At 50.6% G+C, this 24,084-nt stretch overlaps 1 protein-coding gene across 3 annotated transcripts in view; it reads left to right on the top strand.

Moving 5' to 3' along the window:
• The window catches only part of YAE1 (YAE1 maturation factor of ABCE1), a 131,266-nt gene extending 107,439 nt beyond the window's left edge, over positions 1-23,827 (top strand). For all 3 annotated transcript variants that reach the window (XM_069215838.1, XM_069215831.1, XM_069215821.1), the window contains one exon: positions 23,307-23,827. In XM_069215838.1, coding sequence (XP_069071939.1) covers positions 23,307-23,724 — 418 coding nt within the window. In that variant the 3' untranslated portion in view covers positions 23,725-23,827. The remainder of the gene's footprint in view (positions 1-23,306) is intronic.
• Positions 23,828-24,084: the final 257 nt, after the last annotated feature.

Here is a 24,084-nt window from a genome sequence, read left to right as displayed (position 1 = left end):
GTGGAGAGTTAAGAGGAGGAAGACGACGGGGACGACACGGACAACAGGGACACAGTTATACAACAGTATTTTCAGTAGCACACAGGTAAGAATCCCCCACGCCATTTTACATTTACTGCAGGCCTCCTGCATCTCTACTTTCTGTGTTTCCCCCCAGTTCCTTTACACTTAATTGTGACTTTCCCTTCCCTTTTCAGAGCTGTATGACCCACAGCGTGACTTCTGCTTTGTTTGCCCATGGACTACAGCTTATTGTCATTGGTATGTTGTCATCACAATGTAACTGAACATTTTTTAACCGTTATGTGTAATACATTTGTTAAGAATACAAGCAGACTCCTGAGTTTTTTAAGTGCAATTAGTGATTTATTTTAAGTGCTACATATAGGTCCATGATAGTAAAACGGTGATGGGTGGGGGTGGAGTAATGTCCATGGCAGAGTCCAGTTCTCAGTCGCACAGGTGCATTGTCCATATGCCTGTGGAAGGATGGAGCAGGGGCAGTTCAAGGTTGGACAGGGTGACAATGTGGGACAGTGGGATGACATCAGGGGGTATCTTATGCTGGCGGGGGTCTTGGCATCCTACTCTGTCTTCCTTTGTGATCTCAGGTTCCTCTTGCGGGGTGGTTGATCTTCAGCAGGAGGTGGGGTTCTGGTGGCCTGTCGTTGTGTGGGGGCCTCCTGTCCACTTGCGCCGGCGGAGGTGGTCCAGGCTGGTGACAGGGGCCCTTTGGGGTGCCACATGGTCCCGCAATGTGGTGACTATTTGGTTGAGGGCCAGGACGATGTTCCTGAGCTCCTCTCTGAACCCCATGTACCGTTCCTCCTGCTGTGCCTGGATCTCCTGGAACCTGGCCAGTACCGTCGCCATCGTCTCCTGGGAGCGGTGGTATGCTCCCATGATGGTGGTGAGGGCCTCTTGGAGAGTCGGTTCCCTGGGCCTATCCTCCCCCCCCCTGTCGCACTGCAGCCCTCCCAGTTGCCCTGTTTCCCCGGGCCTCTGTCCCCTGGACGGTGTGCCCACTACCACTGCCCCCAGGTCCCTGTTGTTGTTGGGGTGTTGGGTCAGCCTGGGTGCCCTGTAGTGGCGGACACACCGCTGATTGACCTGTCCTGGAGACAGAGGCATGGGCCCGCTGGGTGGGAGCTGTGCTGATATTCCCAGAGGGGGTTAGGGCTGCTGTGGCCTGTGTCTGTGTGTGGGGAACCGACTGTCCAGAGGTCCCCGATGGTCCGGGCTGGTCATCAGGTTCTAGGTCGACAGAGCTGCTGTCCTCACTGGGGGCCTGTTCTGGGGGTGGGATGGACAAATCTGGACCCTCCTAGCCGGTGTGTTGGCGTTCGGGCCCTGCAGGGGTAAAAGAGTATGGTTATTGCTTCTGTGTGTTCCATGGCGTGCGATTTGTGGGTGCCCTTGTCCCCCAGTGCTGGCATTACCTTGTGGGAGGAGTTGTGAGGGTGGTTTGTGGGGGGGGGGATGGGTATGTGCAGTGGTCATGCATAGGTGATGTGTGTCCATGGTTTGTGTTGGCATTCAGGGTTTGGTTTGGGGTTGGGTGGGTTGTGCTGGTGAGACATTGGCAGGGAGGATGTGTGCTGGGGTGTTGGGGGTAAGGGTGGGGGTGTGGGTTGGCATGCTGGGGGTTGGGGGGGGGTTGAGATTAGACTTACCAGAGTCCATTCCTCCGCCTACTCCAGCGAGGCCCGCAGGATGTTCAAGACCTCTTGCTCCCATGCTGTGAATTCGGGTGGAGTGGGTGGGAGTCCGCCGCCAGTCTTCTGCACAGCGATGTTGTGTCTTGAGACTATTGATCGTACCTTCCCCCGTAGGTCGTTCCAGCACTTTCGGATGTCTTCCCGGTTTCTGGGATGCTGTCCCACAGCGTTGACCCTGTCGACGATCCTTTGCCATAGCTCCGCCTTCCTGGCTATTGTGGTGTGTTGCACCTGTGTGCCGAAGCGCTGGGGCTCTACCCTTATTATTTCCTCCACCATGACCCTGAGTTCTTGGTCCGAAAACCTGGGGTGTCTTGGGGGTGCCATGGGGTGGTGTGGATGAGGTGTGGGGTGGTGTTTGTGGTGATGTGTGCGTAGATGTGGTGTGGTTGATGATGTTGGGTTCCTGTGTGTGTAGTGGTTTGCGTTCCCTGTGCTCTCTATCTGTGTATTGCGCCTTCTCTCAGAATTTCGATATGTGGGGGTTTGTGGATGTGTGTTTTATATTGGATTGGGTGTGTGGGAGTGGTGTGTGTATGTGTATCAGGTGTGTGTATTTCGAATTGTCCAATGTGGCTGTGTTTTGTAAGGGTATGTGTATTTTGAGCGCGGCGGTGTGTACCGCCAATGGAATACCGCGGTTGAAAGACCGCCGCGTGGATTCGTGGGTCGTAATGGCATGGGCGTGTTTGTGTTGGCGTGGCGGTGGAGGTTTGGTCATCTCCAGTTTTTCGCTGCCCGCTGATGAGGCGGCCTTCCGTGGACATCATTTCTTTTTTTTTTCTTTTTTTTAATAGTCCTCATTTATGACAAAAGGTTTTTACCGGTTTGCACAAAACACACTTGACATAAGAGGGGGCTTGGCTGAGGAAGAAATGAACAAGTATGAGGGAGGCCATTATTGTGCTCCTCTTGAAAGCCCATCAGAGCAGAAGTTTTATAGGCAATTATCCATGTTGAATTTGGATTATAAAATCCTGGCCAGGGTGTTCGCAAACAGGACATGCCCATGAAGGTGATCTCCAAGTCTTGGCCAATAGAACATGGGATTAGGCAAGCTGCCCAAAGTAACACCTGCTTTTTGCCTTGGCAGTGGAGTCAATGGCACTAGTGTTCAGCCAGCACAGCGACAGGTGAGGAGTCAGAGTGGGCACGGAGATGCACATATTATCATTATATGCTGACAATGTCCTGCTGTATCTACGTGGTGCACCACAGTTGGCACTACAGGCTCTGGATAGCGTGAAGGCATTTAGGGAGATCTTGGGTTTACATATCAATTATGCAGAGCCTTACACATACCACCTGTGGAAGCTTGAACCAAGCTTGGTAGACAGATTGCCAGTTTTAGCACTAAGTTGGGAACGTGACATTTAGGTAGCTTGCGGTCTGGATATATAATACCAACTTAGACTTGATTAAGGGAAACACAGGAAAGTAAGTGTTGGTTATACTGCAGTCTGCAACTTTCTGAAAAACACTTTCTGTGACAGTAAATGGCAGAATAACATTGTCTAAAATGATAGCACAGAGAACTCAAAAGTACACTGTTCCTAAAAGAAAACGAGACAAGAACACAGGTCCTCAAGACACTTCTAAATTTAGAAGCAAAAGCCCTCACACATCCAGTGGATGTCATGCTTCATCATAGGGCTTGCTCCTCGTCAGACTGGCCCTGCAATGTCTGACGGGCCCCACCTGGGGAGTGGAGTTGTGGGAGAGACAAAATTGGGCTGATGACACAGGGGAACGAGCTTCCAGGAGTGAGCAGCGGAGGAGCTGTGGCGCCGCTGAGGAGGCCTGCGCTGGGCAGGTGGCCAGCGCTTTGGGCAGGTGTGGCCGGGTCGCAGCGGAGGCCGTGCCGGAGGGACCCAGCTGGCCCTCGACCACAAGCACCTGTCAGCCCAGGTGGGCTGAGTTGCTGAAGTGGTGCAGTGTTGGGCAGGCTTGAGGAGGCTGTGGCGGAGGGACCCGGCTGGCCCTCGACTGCAGGCGCCTCTCGGCCCAGGCGGTCTGAGTTGCAGAAGTGGTTTGGCCGTGCACGATGCTCCACGGTCTAGCCGGGGCCCGGAGGGGCTCTGATCCAGGAACCAACCCGAAGTGATTCCTACCCCCCACCCCTCATTGCTGCTTAGAAAGGTTTTGTAAGGGAACGGGGAACGTGCCCGGCGCCCGAGGAGACAGGTGGCTGGCGCCGGGGGACATCTGGTGGGGACCATGCGGCTGTGCCGCAACCTTTTTGATCCCTAGGCCAGAGGAGTCTACAGAGTGGGCAGCGGTGAACCACAACACCAAGGCAGTGGTGAGGGCCAGGGAGACGGTCGACTGGAAGGTGGAACAGCACAGGCCCCTCACTGGACGGGAGTGCTTGGACTGGCAGAGGGCGAATAACCAGGTGATCGTTACCCTGCACAGCAACGCTAGATGAGAGGCTGGATGTAGGAAGTTGGCTCTGTATATACTATTTCAAAGTAAGAAATAGCATGCACAGAGTCCAAGGTTTCCCCTTAAAGGTAAGATAGTGGCAAAAAGAGATCATTCTAATGCTCTATTTTGTGGTAGTGTGGTCGAGCAGTAGGCTTATCAGAGGGTAGTGTTAAGCATTTGTTGTACACACACAGGCAATAAATGAGGAACACACACTCAAAGACAATTCCAGGCCAATAGGTTTTTATATAGAAAAATATATTTTCTTAGTTTATTTTAAGAACCACAGGTTCAAGATTTACAAACAATACTTTAAATGAAAGGTATTCCACTCAGGTATCTTAGGAACTTTGAATCATCACAATAGCATGTACAGTTTTGGCACAAATGGCAATAAGCTATTTTAAATATGGACACAGTGCAAAAATCAACAGTTCCTTGGGGAGGTAAGTATTGGTTAAGTTTACAGGTAAGTAAGACACTTACAGGGTTCAAAGTTTGGTCCAAGGTAGCCCACCGTTGGGGGTTCAAGGCAACACCAAAGTTACCACACCAGCAGCTCAGGGCCGGTCAGGTGCAGAGGTCAAAGTGGTACCCAAAACACATAGGCTTCAATGGAAATAGGGGTGCCCCGGTTCCAGTCTGCCAGCAGGTAAGTACCCGTGACTTCAGAGGGCAGACCAGGGTTTTTTTGTAGGGCACCGGGGGGGACACAAGCAGGCACAGAAAGTACACCCTCAGTGGCACAGGGGCGGCCGGGTGCAGAGTGCAAACAGACGTCGGGTTTTCAATAGAGATCAATGGGGAGACCCGGGGGTCTCTTCAATGATGTTGGCAGGCACGGGGGGGGCTCTTTGGGGTAACTACCACCTGGGCTAGGCAGAGGGTCACTCTTGCACTGGAGTTCGGTTCCTTCAGGTCCTGGTGTCTGCAGGTGCAGTTTGGTTTCCAGGCGACGGAGTCCTTGAAGCAGGTAGTCGCGGTCAGGGGGAGCCTCTGGATTTCCTCTGCAGGCGTTGCTGTGGGGGCTCAGGGGGGTCAACTCTGGCTACTCACGGGCTCGCAGTCGCCGGGGAGTCCTCCCTGTAGTGTTAGTTTTCCGCAGGTCGAGCCGGGGGCGTCGGGTGCAGAGTGGAAAGTGTCACGCTTCCGGCGGGAAACGTGTGGTCTTTAAAAGTTGCTTCTTTGTTGCAAAGTTGCAGGTTTGTTGAACAGGGCCGCTGTTCTCGGGAGCTTCTTGGTCCTTTTAGATGCAGGGTAGTCCTCTGAGGCTTCAGAGGTCGCTGGACCCTGGGGGACGAGTCGCTGTTGCAGTTTTTCTTGAAGTGGGGAGACAGGCCAGTAGGGCTGGGGCCAAAGCAGTTGGTGTCTCCGTCTTCTCTGCAGGGCTTCAGATCAGCAGTGCTTCGTCTTCAGGTTGCAGGAATCTATCTTCCTAGGTTCTGAGGGCCCTAAATACTCAATTTAGGGGTGTGTTTAGGTCTGGGAGGATAGTAGCCAATGGCTACTAGCCCTGAAGGTGGCTACATCCTCTTTGTGCCTCCTCCCGGTGGGGAGGGGGGGTCTCATCCCTAATCCTATTGGGGGAATCGTCCATCTGCAAGATGGAGGATTTCTAAAAGTCAGTCACCTCAGCTCAGGACACCTTAGGGGCTGTCCTGACTGGGGAGTGACTCCTCCTTGTTTTTCTCATTATCTCCTCCAGCCTTGCCGCCAAAAGTGGGGGCAGTGGCCGGAGGGGAGGGTATCTCCACTAACTGGGTTGCCCTGTGGCGCTGTAACAAAGGGGGTGAGCCTTTGAGGCTCACCGCCAGGTGTTACAGTTCCTGCAGGGGGAGGTGAGAAGCACCTCCACCCAGTACAGGCTTTGTTCCTGGCCACAGAGTGACAAAGGCACTCTCCCCATGTGGCCAGCAACATGTCTGGTGTGTGGCAAGCTGGCAAAACTAGTCAGCCCACACTGGAAGTCGGGTATGTTTTCAGGGGGCATCTCTAAGATGCCCTTTGGGTGTAGTTTTACAATAAAGTGCACACTGGCATCAGTGTGCATTTATTGTGCTGAGAAGTTTGATACCAAACTTCACAGTTTTCAGTGTAGCCATTATGGTGCTGTGGAGTTTGTGTATGACAGACTCCCAGACCATATACTGTTATGACTACCCTGCACTTACAATGTCTAAGGTTTTGCTTGGACACTGTAGGGGCATAGTGCTCATGCACCTATGCCCTCACCTGTGGTATAGTGCACCCTGCCTAAGGGCTGTAAGGCCTGCTAGAGGGGTGACTTATCTATGCCACAGGCAGTGTGAGGTTGGCATGGCACACTGAGGGGAGTGCCATGTCGACTTAGTCATTTTCTCCCCACCAGCACACACAAGCTGGCAAGTAGTGTGTCTGTGCTGAGTGAGGGGTCCCTAGGGTGGCATACGACATGCTGCAGCCCTTATAGACCTTCCCTGGCATCAGTGCCCTTGGTACCAGGGGTACCAGTTACAAGGGACTTACCTGAATGCCAGGGTGTGCCAATTGTGGAGACAAAGGTACAGTTTTAGGGAAAGAACACTGGTGCTGGGGCCTGGTTATCAGGCCTCAGCACACTTTCAAATCATAACTTGGCATCAGGAAAGGCAAAAAGTCAGGGGGTAACCATGCCAAGGAGGCATTTCCTTACACTGGAGAACTGCAATGTGAGACCCTGAAACTGCGGGGAGCCATCTGACACAGTGGTCTCCTGACCCCTCTCATGCAAAGTGAAGGTGCATCGACAAACGGGCAGACAACATTAGTGGCAAGCGGCCACCCCCTCTTTCTTTCTCAATAGGAGACGTAGCGAACATCAGTGACGGGCCTGGAACCCGGCCACATTTATTGCTACACTACCCCACATTCGAGACCAGCCACGCTATGTACGAGACTTTGCGCTACAAGCTGGGACAGTAATTGAGGAGAAGATTAGACCGGCTGGGGCTTTGCCTGCGGCCATGCTCACATTCCCCACCTGGGCCTTAATGTCCTGCGGCCAGAGGCCTTTAGGTCATAGAGACATTAACTGGCCCACTAGAGACTGGACTGGGGGCCCTCTTGGGAGCTCTCAGCTACCCCACAGATGACTACCAAGGGCAGATAAAGGGCCAAATCCCAAGGACAGCGACAGGTGAGCAGAATGCATCAGCCAGACACGATGGAACCCATCCCTGTCGAGGATCTTCAACATGCCAATATACAAAACACTCTGGATAAGATTTTAGGAGCCATTGAAGACAGTAAAACGACACAACAGCACGAAATTGGCCAGGTCTCCATTGAATTGGGCCTACTGAGGGACAACAACGAGAAATTATCAGATAGGGTTCGAAACACAAACTGTTTTGACAGACCTGAACCCATCCCACCAAGACATGAAAGCTCAACTAGTGCAATTGACTGACTGCGTCCACCGATTGGAGAGCAGGGCGGAGGTCACAAGAATGCCACAATCGAGAAACAATTGCGCATTATTGGCCTCCCAGAGGGCACCGAAGGGACTGTCATGGTATCCTATCTGGAGCAGTGGCTGAAGTTGGAGGTAGCACCGGCACAGCTCACTTTTTTTTTTTGTGTTGGAGCGAGCGGCGAATGCCAGCTAGACCCCTGTCCCCAGACCGCCCACCACGTCCAGTGGTGGCAAAACTGCTGCATTACAGAGATGTTTGACATTTCAAGGTGAGCAACGGTCCGGTGACCCTGTTTCCAGACTTCACCACAGAGATTCAAAGCTGGTGGACCCCATACATAGAGGTGAAGCAAGCACTCTGAGGAAAAAGGCATTCAATATTGGCTCATATTTCCCGCCAGACTACAGGTAATGTTGGAAGGCTACACACACTTCTATCAAACACAAGAGGAAGCCTCGGCCTGGCTGGAGATATACAAGGCGGGAACAGACGCCACTCCACGAACGGCGAAAGAGACTCGGCGATGGCACAAGAGGTACCGCAAGTCGTGCGAACGACCCCGAACCTGGCTCCTACGGGGATCCAGGCCTACCCCAGCACAGAACGAGACCGCAGGAGGGTGGCCCTGAGAGCAGCAGCAACACTGCAGAACACTAAACTGACAGACAAAACCACAATCATCAGGCTGAGACAACTGCACCTTCCCACCTCCTCCTGATTCTTGCCACAACACTTAGCTGATGGTGAGGTTGCTACGAGACTTGTTTCAACTGCTAAGTTTAATCTTTATGGTTTGGGCATCTGACGGTTGAGGGTTTGCCCTGGGGTCTGGGAGTTGGATCCTGTTGCTGAATTATCAGTTTGCGCCTGTGTGTTTGAATATTGTTCAGTTGGCGGGGATCCGGGTGGGCAGTAGGAGGGTGATGGCTGGTGATGGGAAGCTTCTGTTTGGGGTACACATGTCCTGCACTGACCACAGGTCACCAATCTGGCTGATTACAAACTAGTGACATGACCATGACCATTGCTAGACGCCATAGGATGCTAGCATATCGGGGGCGTTGCTAGCCTGCCGGCAAGATGGCCATCACTTTGTGAGGCTCTGCCGGGCTTAGGGCTTTCTCCTTAATTTCTCCTGTCGGAGCGGCTGGGATATCGCTCCCCCGTCCGGATGGTTCGCTGTGGGTGACTGTGCACTCGCCCGTCCTGGAATTTGGGCTGGCTGGAGCCCTGAGGCAGCTGGCTGCAGAGAGGCGGGCTCGGCCGGTGCCGGGCCCGTGGCGATGGAAGCGCGGCTAGATTTTCGGGCCGGCTTTGCGCCGCACGGGGTGCGGTGAGGGATCGGCGGCCGCGCACCGGTTGGAGCAGGCCGGAGGAGAGGTGGTGCTTGGGGGGGCCGGTTCGGCGGTCTCATCTTGCCTAGGCCCCGCGCCTCTGTGCCCCCCGCGGCCCTGTGAAGCACAGCTGCTGGGCCTTGCGGCCTGGTGCAGAGAGGCTTCACTTTTGGCGCCGGCGGGCTTGGAGGCTCGCGGTGGGGCCAGGCTTTCGGGCGGCTTGCCGGGGCCTGCCCGGCTGTGGATATTTCGGCTGTAGGGGCCCCCTAGATCTGGAGACTGCGGTGTGCCTTCCTGCTGCGGGGGGCTCTGGGCGCGGCCCTGTGGTCGGGCTGGGCTCGCTGTGGACCTCTTGGCTTGGGGTGCCCGCAGAGGGACTCTGGGTGGCCCCATCGCCGGCCGGGGGAGCCCCTTTTGCATTGTACACTCTGCATTTTGCATTTTTGAACCTTTTAGATGCTGGAGACGATGTCTTTGTGATTGAGGAGGCCTATATTGGACTTTACTTCATGCCTGCTGTTAATTAGGAGGTGAGCTGACAGCATTGAAGGTGCACGGAGACTATAAATGGAAAGTAGAGGCTAGATGCTGGAAGGCGTTGCATTGCTCTTGGCGTTCTTCTGCACGACGCTGTTCTGGAGGCAGACTTTTTGTGCTGATTTCCCTTTATTTGGGCCTCTGTGGTGCGTTACCCTTTGTGGGTTTCTGGCGGCAGACATTATGGGAAAGGCGGAGCAGAGGCAGGTGAAGATTTCTTTTGACGGAGGCAGGGGGTAAGGTGGTATGCCTGCATCACAGTCTGGGGAGGCGCTGATGGAGGAAGGGCCCTCGGACACTTCAGTTAAGGCCATGTTTTTGGATCTTAAGAGTAGCTTGGCGGGCATAGATGCTAAACTGGACCACTTGACTGAGCAGATGGACTGCATTAGGGCCAGGGTGGATGATCACAATGTTCGCTTTGAGCAGTTAGTCATGCACCGCGGAGCTGGAGGATCAACGGCATGGAGAGCGAGAACGACTGCTGCGGATGGAACGGGTGCTGGAGGTCCACAGATATGGGCAGGATGGAGGACTTTATAGAGAAAATGCTTGCAGATCTATTTCCTGGAGAGCTCTCTCGAATGCTGGTGGTGGGGAGGGCTCACAGGTCGCTCGGACCCCGGCCGCCACCTGGGAACCCGCCGTGACCTATTATATTCCACTTATTGAATTATCGTAATAGAGACGCTGTGCTGTGGCTGGCTAGAGAAAGACGTTCTGTGCTATACAAGAATTCTGAGTTAAACTTCTTCCCAGATTACACTCCGAGTGTACAGGCGGCACGCACAGCGTTTCTGCCAGTTAAATACTCCCTAAGCCTGACTGATGCTCGCTTTTCTCTTATCTATCCTGCAAAGCTTCGAGTACAACATTTGAGGCGTATTGCATTTCTTTACGGACCCGAAACTGGCATCTAAGTTTGTTAAGACGATTCCCCGGAGGTCTACAACTGGGGGAGCGAGTGACCCTGGCGCTGAGCGAGCGAACCTCAGTGATACTGATTAACTGCCTTTGGGGCTGGAGGAACAGTAGGTCTTGATGGCTGTACGGAAATGCTGTTGTGGTGCCTTTGTTTCCCTTTTAAGTGGCCCTCTGCCCACCCCAGCCTGTCTGCTTGGTTGGCAGGTTGGGAGGCTAGTCTTACGACCCTTGGATGAGTCCTCTCACTATGTTGTGGGCCTTTGATCTCCTTTTTGTGGGGTTGGGGGGGGGGGTTCTTTGCTCTGACCCGTTTGATGGGTCTGTGCGGGTAGGGGTGGGGCTTCGTTAAGTCTTGTTTTTCCTTTGTTCTGTGGGGTTCTTCTCTTTGTCCTTTCTTTCTTGATGCGACTGGTGGGTGGCGGAGAGTGGCTTGGCAGCGGGGAGTACTGGCTTGGTGCTTTGGTAGGGCTGGGGAGGATGACGTTGGTTAGCTGCCTTACCTGGAATGTGCGTGGCTTGAATGACCGGCGCAAGGTGTGGCTCATGTCTGCTTATGTTCAGCGTCATCACATAGATGTATGCATGCTGCAGGAGACTCACTTGATGGCGTCCACGTTGAATCGTTTGAAAGCTGGGTGGATCGGTGAGTGCCATGGCGCGGTGTACTCGTGATATGCGAGAGGTGAGGCAATTCTGTTGCGCAGGGGGTTGCAATGGCGCACACACCGAGCAATAGTGGATCCAAATGGGCGATATGTTCTGTTGAGTGGAACGCTATTGGACAGGCCTTGTAGGCTTGTTTCGGTTTATGGCCCTAATGTAGACGACCCTGAATTCTTTTGCGAGGTGTGGCGTCTGATTGACTCGTTGGGGAGTGGTGCTGTGCTTTGGGGGGGGAAGACTTCAATGTGGTCCTGGACCCAGAGAAGGACCGGGAGAGCTCGGCCAAGGCGCGACACTCCGCTGCTGCCACTGCTTTAATGAACGTCATCAGTGATGGTGCCTTGATTGACCTATGGAGGGTGAAACATGGAAATCTGAGGGAGGGCACGTGTGTTAATTATATACACAATAGCTGGACCCTTATAGATCGCTGGTTGGGCACAAGGGATGTGGAGCTCTGGACACAGTTGGTGGAGCACTTGGCCCGGACCCTCTCGGACCATTCTCCGGTTAAACTGGAGTTGGTGATACCCGGGGGGCCGAGTGGCGCCTTTGCCTGGCCTCTGCCACGGGGGCACTCCGGGATGCGGCATTTCATGAGGAGGTTCGCAAGGCTATTATTCAATTTTTTTATGAGAACAGTGGATCGGTGGGCTCTGCCGGGACGCTCGGGAGGCTTTCAAGGTGGTTATCAGCGGAGTGTGCCTTTCTAAGCAGCATGGAGTGCTTAGTGCGCTGCGGTGGGAGCTGGCCGAGTTGGAGTTGCGAATTGCTCAATTGGAGGCGAAATTGGTGGTGGTTGGGCTGGCGACACGTTGGCGGCTCTGCGGAGCACGGTATCTCGGTATGAATAAGCGTCTCTGCGGGAAGTCTGCTTTTTGTTAAATATGCCAAGGTGAGGCACTATGGTGAGGGAGACAGGTCCGGGCGCATGCTGGGGAACATGTTTCGTAAACCCCGTGCCAGTGGCTATGTCACTGAAATAGATGGGCTGGAGGGTGAGCGTGTGGCCGGAACGGAGGGAGTCATGAAGGTTTTTACTAGATATTTTAGGGATTTGTACTCTGCACCCACCGGGCTGAACTCTGAAGCGGCGCAGGCCTATTTTTCAGAGATTACTTTGCTCTGGTTCGAAGATGCACATAGAACTTATTTTGATGTGCCCTTCTCAGTGGAGGAGGTTCAGGTGGTAATCAGTGGCTTGCCCGGTGACAAGTCCTCAGGATTAGATGGCTTGACTCCTGCCTTTTATAAAGAGTATTCCGATATCTTAGCCCCCTACCTGCTGGAGGTCTATGCTGAGGCAGTGGAGACCGGGGTTCTTCCTGCTTCCCTTCGGGAGGCGCTGATTGTCACGATTCTTAAGCCTGGAAAGGATCCCCATAGCTGCGACTTGTACCGCCCGCTCTCTATGATTAATGTGGACAGTAAAATATTTGCTAAGCTGATAGCGGCGAGGCTGCAGCCGTTGATGCTGCGGTTGGTGCTCCCTGACCAGTCTGGATTTGTGCCAGGGCGGTCGACGATGCATAATCTGTGTACTTTTTTCGCGGTTGTGGGTGGCCTTGCGATGGAGGAGAAAGCTGTTGCGGTGTTTTTGGATGCCTCAAAGGCGTTTGATCCCCTGGCATGGCAATATTTATTTGCGCTGCTGGGCAGGGTGGGCATGAGTGCGCGATTCGTGAAGCTGATTCGCTTGCTGTACGCGGACCCTGTCGCTCACCTGCGGCTGAATGGTAACGTTTCTGACCCCTTCCCGTGGCCCGGGGGACCCATCAGGGATGTCCTCTGTCCCTGTTACTTTTTGCAATAGCAATAGAGCCGTTGGTGGGTTTTCTGTGACAGCACCATAACAGCAGGGGGCTGCCGTTCCACCAGCAACCTCTACTAATTTCGATGTATGCCGATGATATTGCGTTGTATCTACGTGAGTCAAGTAAGAACCTTGATGTCCTGCTTAATGAGGTTGTCCGATTTAGTGCCTTTTTTGGTATAATGATAAATTGGTCTAAATCGGTCGTGCTGCCCCTCACTGCTGGAACTGCAAGCTTTTCATCGCGATATTCCATCGAATGGGCGAGCGGTCCAGTCAGATACTTGGGAATCTGGGTGAGTTGTGACGTAGAAACTCTTTGGCTTGTTAACTATGGCAGGTTGTTAGCTTGGCTAGAGGATAGGATTGAGGTGTGGCGCTCGCTGCCGCTTATTGGGTGCATTGGCATTACCAAGATGGTCATGCTGCCAAAATTTCTGTATTTATTTGTTAACCTTCCGCAGGCGCTTACTGCTGGTTTTTTGCGGCGGTTGCATTCGGCCCTGGTGCGGTTGGTCTGGGCGGGTGGGCAGTCCAGGATTGCTTGGGAGAAGCTGACGCTGCCGTTTGGGCTGGGTGGTCTTGCCGCCCCCAATCTAGAGCTTTATTACTATTGTGCGCAGGCCCAGTTCATGTACTATTGGATGCGCCCCAAGAAGTATTTACCTCATCTTGCCCCTGAGAGCGATGCGGTGTGCCCGGATAGGCTGCCGAGGGTACTTGGGTGCTTGTCACGGCCCCGGTCTCAGGGGTGGATACAGTTGCGTGCACCTCCGGGGCTTGGGCAGCTTTACTTTGCCTGTCGGGGACGTGGGAGCCCTTTGCTCCTGCGATGCCGGTGCTGGATGTTGCTGCTGAGAGGATGTCTCGGGATGTGCGATTGCGAGACTTTCTTGTTGGCTCGGGGCTGTCCACGTTGGGAGATTGGTTTGAGGGGGAGCGATTGATCTCTCCGGAGGAGGCGCTTAGCGCTGGAGCTGACAATGCTTTACATCAGTTATATGTGTTGCATGTCTATGCAACGTGCCGTGCGCGATTTGCTGGCCTTCCGGCGATGCTGAAGACATGCCAGGCGCTGGAGATGCTGTGGTGCGTGCAGTCGCCACATAGGCTCATTACCAAGCTGTATGGATGTTTGCAGGAACAGCAGAGCGATGTAGCCATGGCTGCTAAGGCAAAGTGGTAGCTGGATGTTGGGTAGAATATTTCTGAGGCAATGTGGAGGAGCTGCTGCGCGCATATGAGAGCGCTGTTGCTGAATTATAGACTGCGGCTTATTCATTTCAAATTTCTACATCGCTTATATTACACCCCTCGAAGTTTGTATGCTATGGGGCTGCGTGCAGATGCACAATTTGAAAGGAGCCGTGCGCCGGATGCTGATTTCGTGCATCTGGCATGGAAGTGCGGGGAAGTGCGTGCCTTTTGGCTGGAGGTGATGTAGACAATTGCGGAAATGACTGGCTTGGATCTACCTCTCTTCCCTGTGTTGGCGCTGCTTGGATTGGTGCATGGGGTGCCGCCGGAGTGGCGACGACTGGTGGGAATGCTGCTATTGCTGGCTAAAGAGTGGCGATGTGCTGGGGGAGGGGCTGATTGGCTGTGTGATGCGGTGTTCTGTCAGGAGCAATTAACGACTTTTTGGGAACTGGCCCCTGAGTGCTCTCGCCCGAGGGATGTCTGGGCTGTGCTACGCTCCTTCTTGGAGTCTTATAAATGAAATTTGATGCGCTTATTTTCCTTCTGAGTGGTCATGCACATGGAGGATTGGCTTGGATCTTTGCCCGTTAGCGCCATGTGTGCTGCTAGGTTGGATGATTCTGCTGCCTGTGTCCGTTCTGCCGCCTCTCATCACTATCCTGTTGGTTGTTATTGTTGTTTTTTCCGCCCTGGGAGAGTGACAGCATTCAGATTTTATCCTTGCGGTGTGCTTTAATGCTATTTCTTATGTTCAGTGTACAAGGTGCCGACTGGAATCTGATGCTTTAGCATGTCGGGAATCTCTTCTTGCTGTATCTTATTACTGGCTGACTCCAACAGTTAATGCCTGAACACTGCTGGATTATCTATCTATGTATGTATTTGCCCCGCTCCTGGGGCTGTTGTATGTTTATAAAATGCATAAAAAAATAATGTAGGAAGTTGGCTCTGTATGTACTATTTCAAAGTAAGAAATAGCATGCACAGAGTCCAAAGTGGTCAAAGTGGTGCCCAAAACGCATAGGCTTCAATGGAGAAGGGGGTGCCCCGGTTCAGTCTGCCAGCAGGTAAGTACCCGCGATAGGCAGTGTGAGGTTGGCTTGGCACCCTGAGGGGAGTGCCATGTCGACTTAGTCATTTTTCTCCCCACCAGCACACACAAGCTGGCAAGCAGTGTGTCTGTGCTGAGTGAGGTGTCCCCTGGGTGGCACAAGACATGCTGCAGCCCTTAGAGACCTTCCCTGGCATCAGGGCCCTTGGTACCAGGGGTACCAGTTACAAGGGACTTACCTGGATGCCAGGGTGTGCCAATTGTGGAGACAAAGGTACAGTTTTAGGGAAAGAACACTGGTGCTGGGGCCTGGTTAGCAGGCCTCAGCACACTTTCAAATCATAACTTGGCATCAGCAAAGGCAAAAAAGTCAGGGGGTAACCATGCCACGGAGGCATTTCCTTACAAATAAATAAAAAAAATGCTAGCATATCAGGAGGGGCGAGGTGTGGGTGCGGTAATGTGGGGTGGTCGGGTAACTCCACATAGCACTACTCCAAGAAACACACATTGCGTGCGAGGCTGACCGTCTGCGGCGCAGATGGAGGGCCACATATACACCACCACATATTGTGCATTCACACGGGGCACATTGACATGAGTGAGGGCAGGGGGTCCCTTTCGAAGCCATCGCCACGGATGTAGATGAAAATGACCGATATGTGGTAGTGGAGGGCAGATTTCATGGGACGCACATGACCCTGGAATGTATTTATGCACCAAACCAGGACCAGGTCACTTTTCTACATGTCCTTTCAGGCGGGGTGGCTCGATTGTCCAGGGGGCAGCTGCTGCTGGGCGGGGACTTTAATTGTACCCTTGACACCGAGATGGTTCGCTCTACCCTACCACTGCATGGGGCTGCGGCTCACAGGGTATCGAAGGGACTGGCAGACTTGGTGGACCACTGGGGTATGGAGGACTTCTAGCGAATCCAGCACCCCCATGACAGGGATTACTCCTATTATTCAGGCCTCTACCCCGTACACACTAGAATAGATCGCGTGTGCACAATACCTCTTAGCTCTGATGTTGTGCATACCGAATACCTAGGACGCACCTGTCAGACCACAGTCAATTATTGCTAACCTGGTGCTGCACAAGTGATAGGTCCCCGACCTTTACATGGCGGCACTGGAGGATGTGGCCTTCAGAGACACTCTCAGGACACAATTAACAGAGCACATCACCATTAACAATGGGACCAGTGCGTCCCAGAGTATATAGTGGGAGACTTTAAAAGTAGTGATGCGGGGACAATGCATGGTCCAGACTGTAGGGATTCGACAGTCCCTTGAGCGAGATCTCACCCGACTAGACTGGGAGATTCATGAAAGAGACAATGAACAAGGCACAAGCCAGGAGGCACAGCAACGGCTGCTTAGTACACGCGAGGCATACAATGAGACCTTGGAAAGATTACAATGTCATAACTACCAGAAATACCCAAGAGGGTAATTCAGGCAGACTGCCCAGTCAGCCAGGGAATGAGAACGCCCTTGTAACTAGTTTGCGAATGTCGGATGGGACGTATGAGTACTCCCCTTCAGGCATCAACACTGCATTTAAATCCTATTAGCTGTCCCTCTACCGGCAGCCAGTGGACGCACTGCTGCTGATGTTGAAGTGTCACTTGGGGGCGTTACCGTTGCGATGTCTTGGGCTGGAAGCAGCGGACCCCCTGGGTGAGTCAATAACGCTGGAGGAGGTCAAGGCAGCCAATAATCAGTTGGAAAAATGCTGGGTACAAATGGGCTCCCTAATGGAGTTTTACAAGTCGTTTGATGGTATCCTAGTGGCCAAATTGGTTGAGCTGTACACGGAAGCATATGCAAAAGGCATATGTCCAGAGACAGTGAGGGAGGCACTGGTGGTTCCCTTGCCCAAAACTAAATCGAAAGAGGCTTTGTTGGCCAATTTCCAATTGGTGGCATTACCCATGCTGAATTGTGACTTCAAGATCTTGAGCAACATCATTGCTAATCGATTGCACCCCTGCATGCCCCAACTAATACATGAAGACCAAAATGGTTTCATACCTGCACACAGTACCTCCCTGAATCTTAGACCTCTGCAGTCACTCTTACACATCCCAGGGGGGGACCTACATCGTCCCAAAGCTATGCTCTTATCGGTCAACCTGGAGAAAACGTTTGACTCCTTCAGATGGGACTATCTGAGGGCAGTGATGGTCCGCATGGGTCTGGGCGAGCAGTGGGTGTGATGGGTGTAGTTACTGTATAGTTATCCAGTGGCAAGGGTGAGGACTGGAAAAACGATATCTGATACCTGCAACATATTGCGCAGTATTAGGCAGGGTTGGCCCCTCTCCCCCCTTCTGTTTGTTATAGCAATTGAGCCCCCCGCGGCGCAGTTCCGCATGCATGGCCACGACCAAGGGGTGATATTAATCTCATTGTATGTGGATGACTTGCTGGGTCTACTTGCGAGATGGGACATCGGGGATCCCTTGGGCCTTACAAATACTTGAAGAGTATGGGAGCTTGGGCCTAAAGGTGAATAGGAGGCAAACATGTGTTCCCACTGCTTGTGGATGCCGCCCATCCCACCACCTGTCCCCTGATATTCCCTGGCCACCCCGCACATTTAAATACTTGGGGACAAATATTCCATGACCCAGGAGACCTTCAGGATGGAAACCTGGGTAAAGCAATCAGATCTCTGAAATCCAGTGTGGCGTTGTGGCGCGCCCTTAAGCTTCACCTGATGGCTCGGGTGTCACTATCTAAAATGATCATATTACCCTGCTTACTATATTTTTTTTTAACCTTCCAGTGTCCATCCCGGTGCGCTGGTTGAAGGACCTTGATGTCCTCTTTAGGGAATTGCTTTGGGATGGCGGTCGCCAGCAGATATCCCTATCTACACTCCACCGCCACTTTAACGAAAAAGGCTTGGGGGTGCCAGACTTCGAGTTCTACTACCTGGCAGCCCAATTGCAGTGGCTTTCGAATGGTTAGTGGGCTGAAATCTCTCGGACCTAGGTACACTATCTGGGAAGCTTAATAGTGAACTTTTACTGGCTAAAATGCTTGACCCCGGGGGTTCCCATCCCGGCCCCGGGAGTCCTCCTGACTGTGCCCTGATTTCCTGGAGAAGGGTGCTGAGGAACACTAGTGTAGAAGTCCCTTACGTGCCTGAGCTGCCATTGGTGGGCGTACCTCATGGTGTACCAGTGCAGTTTCTCATCAAACACTCACATGTTCATGTGAGGAATGCTTGCAATTTGACTGATCAGTGGCAATAGCTGTGGGTAGCTTTCCAGCCCATCATTATTCCACACTGTGCCACTCTAAAGAGAGGTCACAGTCCTCTGACAGCCATGTCTTTGTGAACAACAAAGATTATTAGTATGAGTAGTTAAATTACTAGGCGGCTGGTCTGTGCAACAGATTACAGTGATGTTAATGGGGCATGGGGAACGATTTATTAAAATTTGAGGCCTCACTTTTTATAGGTACAGGTTGGAAACTATTTTATAAAGAGTCTTTACAGTTGCAAAATTGAAGGGAGTTGGTTGAAAAGATAGATGGGAGAAACTCACCAAAGTATGATTTGAAAGGTAGGTGGGTAGCTAATAGGGCCATTGGTGTGGCAGCCGGATACATCAGGATGAGATGGGCTTTCCAGAGGTGTGCCCTCAGTGAGTCTCCAAGTGCCATTTCGTGCCCGCCAGCACTTGTCTCTTGGGAGACAAGGAGAGAGTGACACCACCATCTATGCCCACAGTCGGGCAGCCAAAGTGGCTAAAAGTGCAAATACTGCCACAGAAAAGGAATTGCAGTAATAAAGGAAACAATTAAAACAATTCCTGCACCCTTGTGCTAAACATAAGTAACCGAAATACAACTAAAATGAATGTGGTAATCGCAGTGCAAACACCCCTTGAACTGAAATATGGAGGAAAGCATAAAGAAGTCTAAGTTGAGAATTGCTGCATTAAATAACCTTAGTTGTGATGTGTGCACAGTGTTTGAGTGGAAAAATGTTTTCTGCTCCCCTTGGCTGGGCAGATTAATGTCCCAGTCTCATTTTCGGGAGAGCAAGAGTCTGTGGCCCAAGAAATTGGATGTGGGCTGCCTGATGCAAGAACGTGACTCCCTCCTACTCCGTATGTCTTTTTAAATGTTTTTTTGTTCTGATGGTCTTGTGGGCAGGCAATTTTTGGCATTTACCCTCTATATACCTACTTCAGAAAGGTCAGAAAGCCCACCAGACCACTAGAGTAAAACATGAGAAATAGATTAGGGTGCAGGGCTTGCGTGTCCTAGCACTGGAATACACTCCTCACCCCTGGGTACCAGAAAGTATTTTGTCCTCTAAGGACGGGGGGAGAGATTGGAGGGTTCACATTTAATCTTTCTGCTTCAGGGAGAGAAGTTGTCCTTGATACCAGGGATTGGTGTTCAAAAGAGGACTAGTGAGAGTCATTAGCCGGCCTTGGATCATATTATACACCTGGACACCACTTAGTATTTCTGTCACCAAGTAGAGGAGAATGAGTGCAAGGCTTCACTATCTCTGACCCTCATATGGCAAAACTACTCCCATATGATCTTAATTACCTCTGACTTAGCATGGGTATGGTTGTGGTCTCTCACTGGGACAGAAAGACTGCTTGGGCTCCAGGGCTAGGGCTTGTGGCCTGACACAGAGATGGGTCTGCCCTCCCCCGTTTTCTTTTTATATCTGGGCGCACTGTCTCTGCACAGCAGACCACCCCTAATTAGGGGCGTCCGGTGCAGACTTTAACAGGACAACCTTAATTAAAAAAAATAATAAACTGCTGTCATTGGTACAGGCACAAACTCTGACAGTTCAAGCCTGCACTGAAAAGCGTGCATTAGTGAAAGATGGGACAGCAAGTCGGAAATACAGCTCCGTCTTTCACTGGCGGCAGACTGGCATCTCTTTGAAGAGAGAAAAAGTAATCTCCTATAGAAAGGTGTAGTGTTTTATGCACACATCTGCAGGGTAGTGCTGGGAAGGAATGGGGATTCTCTGGGATTCCTATGCCCTTCCTCCAGTGGGGTACTCTTGGGGGACACTTCGCTCCACCACTTGTGTCTCTTTGCCTCGCCACAGGTCTGTTGTCTCCGCGCAAGTGGTTCAAAGTATTTCCTCATTTGCATAGATCCAGGACCCCATGCAGCACAAAAGGAACACTCCCTCATGATGGGGTAAGTAGAATATGAGCACCGCCCCAGTTGATTACAAAGCCTGGGCTGCAGAAACATCTGCAGCACATTTAATATTAGCAACGTTTTGGAAGGAGCAGGCCCAAACAACCATTGCTCCACAAGACTTTCTGTAACAAGGTGCCTGGTGTCTAGTGCGCTTTTTGTCCTCTTGAAGGATGTCCGTTATCTCCTCTTGAGTCTAACATTAGGATTAAGAGCTGTGGTTCTAGCTCAGTTGAAAAGTAGAACTGTCAGTGCTGGTTGGCCTTGGAAAAAACACTGACCCCCTCATTAAAAGATGTTTGCGACAGCCAGGCTGAATGCAGTGACTCATGATTTAAGTTTGATAACATCACCATAATGCAAATTGCTTTGACTTCTGTTGAAGGTTAAAATTGTCTCCTTAGTTTTTCCAGCATTATGCTTTATGACGTCCGCATATCTTGCTGAAATGACACAAAGCTTATATTCCCTGGTGCAGTGTTATCTAAAATTAGTGTTTCCCAAACTACTGGTCGCAATCAGATTTTTGGTGAATTATGAAAATCCAAGCAATAGAGATTCCTTTAAATTATTTATTTACCTGGTCACATTTGCTGCTCTTCAAAGACTGAGGTCAAATGTCAGGCTGTCTCTTCTGACAAATTGCTCCTTGTTTTTAGGTAGAATCATGCTATAATCAACATCTGTGGGCTTTAACCAGGCCCATCGCACGCCTATCACTCATTCGATCCTCTGCCTGCCTTTCAAAATTCCCTTGATTTCATCGGAAAATGCTTCACGTTTGTCCCGCCTTGAGGCTGCTTTATCATCGTGTTGCAGACTGACGATGTTACATGGACGATTGCCCAATCGGCCACATAGCTTAGTGTGGCACACTACTTTTTTCTTTTACCACTTCGTGCTGCGTGGCCACATGTTGTTTCTTCCTCTTCCTCTTCCTTGTTTTGGGCATGCCACTGTTTCTTTGTGATGCATGAGCGCTTTACATGAGGACATGCAGTTTTATATAGCGTGAATGCGATCAGAAGAGTGCTTTACATAACTACACATATAGCGCAAACTCGATCGGAAGAGCGCTTTACATCACTATGTGAAGTTACATATAGCACGACCTCGTACTTATTTTCATTTTCAAACAACATATTACTCTTGGCTCCCCTTCCTTATAACCAGAAAGCACAGCGTAAAACTTTTCACAAAACGTGGCACAGTGCTTTATTTTTCAGCACGGCACCCGAAAGTCATTGAAGATATGTTTAATTCAAGATTGCAGGGTGCAGTACCTCATGCGGCCAAAAGAGGTCACTAGGGACAGCCTGTGGGACTGCACCCTTGCCCTGCTTCGTGCACATTACAACAGTTAATGTTGCAGGCTTTTTGCCGCTAGCATATTACATGTATAAAAACATTAACGAAAACATGTCGCTCCTGCTTACATTTAAGATGCTTTACTTAATCTTGCATCATCTATCAGTGTTAGCTTTTTCCAGGATGTTATATCTTTTCACAGCCACCATATTACCCTTGTCTCCCCTCCCTCATAACCTATTTTCCATTATCTATTTCTCCAGCACCGCAAGGTCATACAAATGGCAATAGCGCCATACAAATATCAGCTTTTCACTGCAAATGCTGTTTAACACCCATACCTCTAACTTTCGCAAATGCGAGACGTAATGCACTGCAAATGCTTGTTTAACATGAGGATTGGTGTTTACAAACTCCTCAGTTTGCAGTCAAGAAACAGGAAGTGACAATGTTCCTGGGGTACAGAGAGTGTGAAAGGAAAGGCAGTAGATATCATTTGTTTTAACACACAACAAAATATTAATACCTGTAAATAAACTGTATACATTCAATAGTTATGAAAGCAAAAATGAAGCACATTTTTTGTAATTCTGAAGTCTGATGAAAGCAACAAATTTTAATAAAATTAAGGCACTTCACTTGGTGATGCACAAATAAAGTCACCAAATCCAACACATTATTTGTGTACAGTATAGATTTATCACTAAAACGGTATGTCTGTGCAAATTTAGTAGTCATTTTAATGAAAAATGTGCTGTCTGTAAATGACAGTGCACTGCTACTCGATGCTTTCATTATATTTAAAAAATTGCCTGTCTCAAAGTCCATTAAACCTAAATGGGCTGTGAAAGTTTGTCATCTAAAAAGTAGGCCATGGTTCTAAAATGTTTAGGAAGCTCTGATCTAGCGGCCATATAACTGAACAATCCTGGGTCCTGAATATGTAAAGGGAGTTCTGCTCTTTTAACTGGATGTGCTAGTCATAGACCGGGACACTGTGCCCTATGAATGTTAATGCAATGCCCCCAGAGTAGCTTTGAACTTGCGCCCTCCCTGGGGCCAGTGCACTAGTGAAAGGTAGACCAGCAGTTTCAATAGGTCGGTCTGCTTTTCAAAGGTCTTTTAAATGTGGATGGAGACCACTCATCAGGTGACCACAGGGAGTGATAGTATCCACCTGCATTATGATGCCTGGTGGGGGTCCAATTTTATCCTTTCCCTCTATTTCAAGGGGCGCCCTAGATGGAGCACTGATTGTGCATCACCTCTTTGTGGCGCACACACAGTGTGCCTCACAATAGCTACTTTGACTCTTCACCCATGTCAGTAATACAATGCATTTGCAGAGGCAAAGTGCTCCCTCATTGAAATGGGGTTACGCCCCTACTGTAATACCACTGTGCCTCGGGTTGGCTGGCAGGGTGCAGAATGTGGGTGCACATGTTCAGTGCACCCGCAGGGCGCTTTGTGTAATACAGCCCCAGGCTGGAAAGACTTTTAATTTAAATTGTTAATGTGTGTCCTCTGTGACCCTAAAGTGTCTTCCAGTCTCATTAGGAGAGGCGAGAGAGCAACAGAAATGTAAAAAAACTGATGTGAAAATATTTTATAAACTTTTAATAATGTGGGATGTAGTTCTGTGTATATATTGACAACCCAGGGCTAAATCACTTTTTTTTCTTTATTCCTGAAGGGCTTTAAAGTGTTGGAGTTGTCTTCTTGAAACCAGCTCCTACTTGTCTACTGAAATAGATAATCTCCTTCTGGCAGTTGGCCGTTTTGAAGAAAATGCCTCCAGGAGTTTGGCTACATCATCACTCCAGCCCCATCCAGGAGTGTTAGCAGATTCCATAAAAGACATAAGTTTGAACCAGAGTGCAGCACCACAGGAACACTGTGACTCAAGAGAGGGAAGGTCCTCTGATTGTTGTGCTGATATCAAAGGCTTCCCATGCAAGAGAAGCGATGGACCAACTTCTTCTCCTCCAGAATGTTGCAGAAAAGCACAGGAAGCACTGCTAAAAAAGCTTGTTTGCCGGACACTGTCTGTAGCTAAGGATATGAACATGTCAGAAGATCTTATCAATGTTTTACAGAATTTGGAAAAGTAGTGCACTCTGTCATCCTTGTTAGTTCACTGGTGATTGCATTGGTTCCAATTGTTTACCTATGATGTGATGTTTGAAGCGCAACAATAAAACATGGTTTTATTCACCAAGGTTATTCTATTGTGCATAATGCATGCAATTAAAAACTGAAATACATGGAGTATATCCAGTAACATCCTTGCAACTTTAATGCTCAAATAATGTTTTAGACTGTGGAGATGTGAAGTGGTCACCATTGGTATAACGAAGGCATGTCGGCCTATGCTGCTTGTTTGAAGTGAGTAGCATCGACTATAGATGATGATGATAAACGTAGTTGTGAATGCGAGCCACTTGGTCCTATATGAGACACATTGAACTGAT

This window comes from Pleurodeles waltl, chromosome 2_1 (genome assembly GCF_031143425.1).
Source record: "Pleurodeles waltl isolate 20211129_DDA chromosome 2_1, aPleWal1.hap1.20221129, whole genome shotgun sequence".
Taxonomy (NCBI): Eukaryota; Metazoa; Chordata; class Amphibia; order Caudata; family Salamandridae; genus Pleurodeles; species Pleurodeles waltl.
Note: the sequence above shows the minus strand (reverse complement) of the source record. Positions and strands in the feature narration are given on the sequence as shown.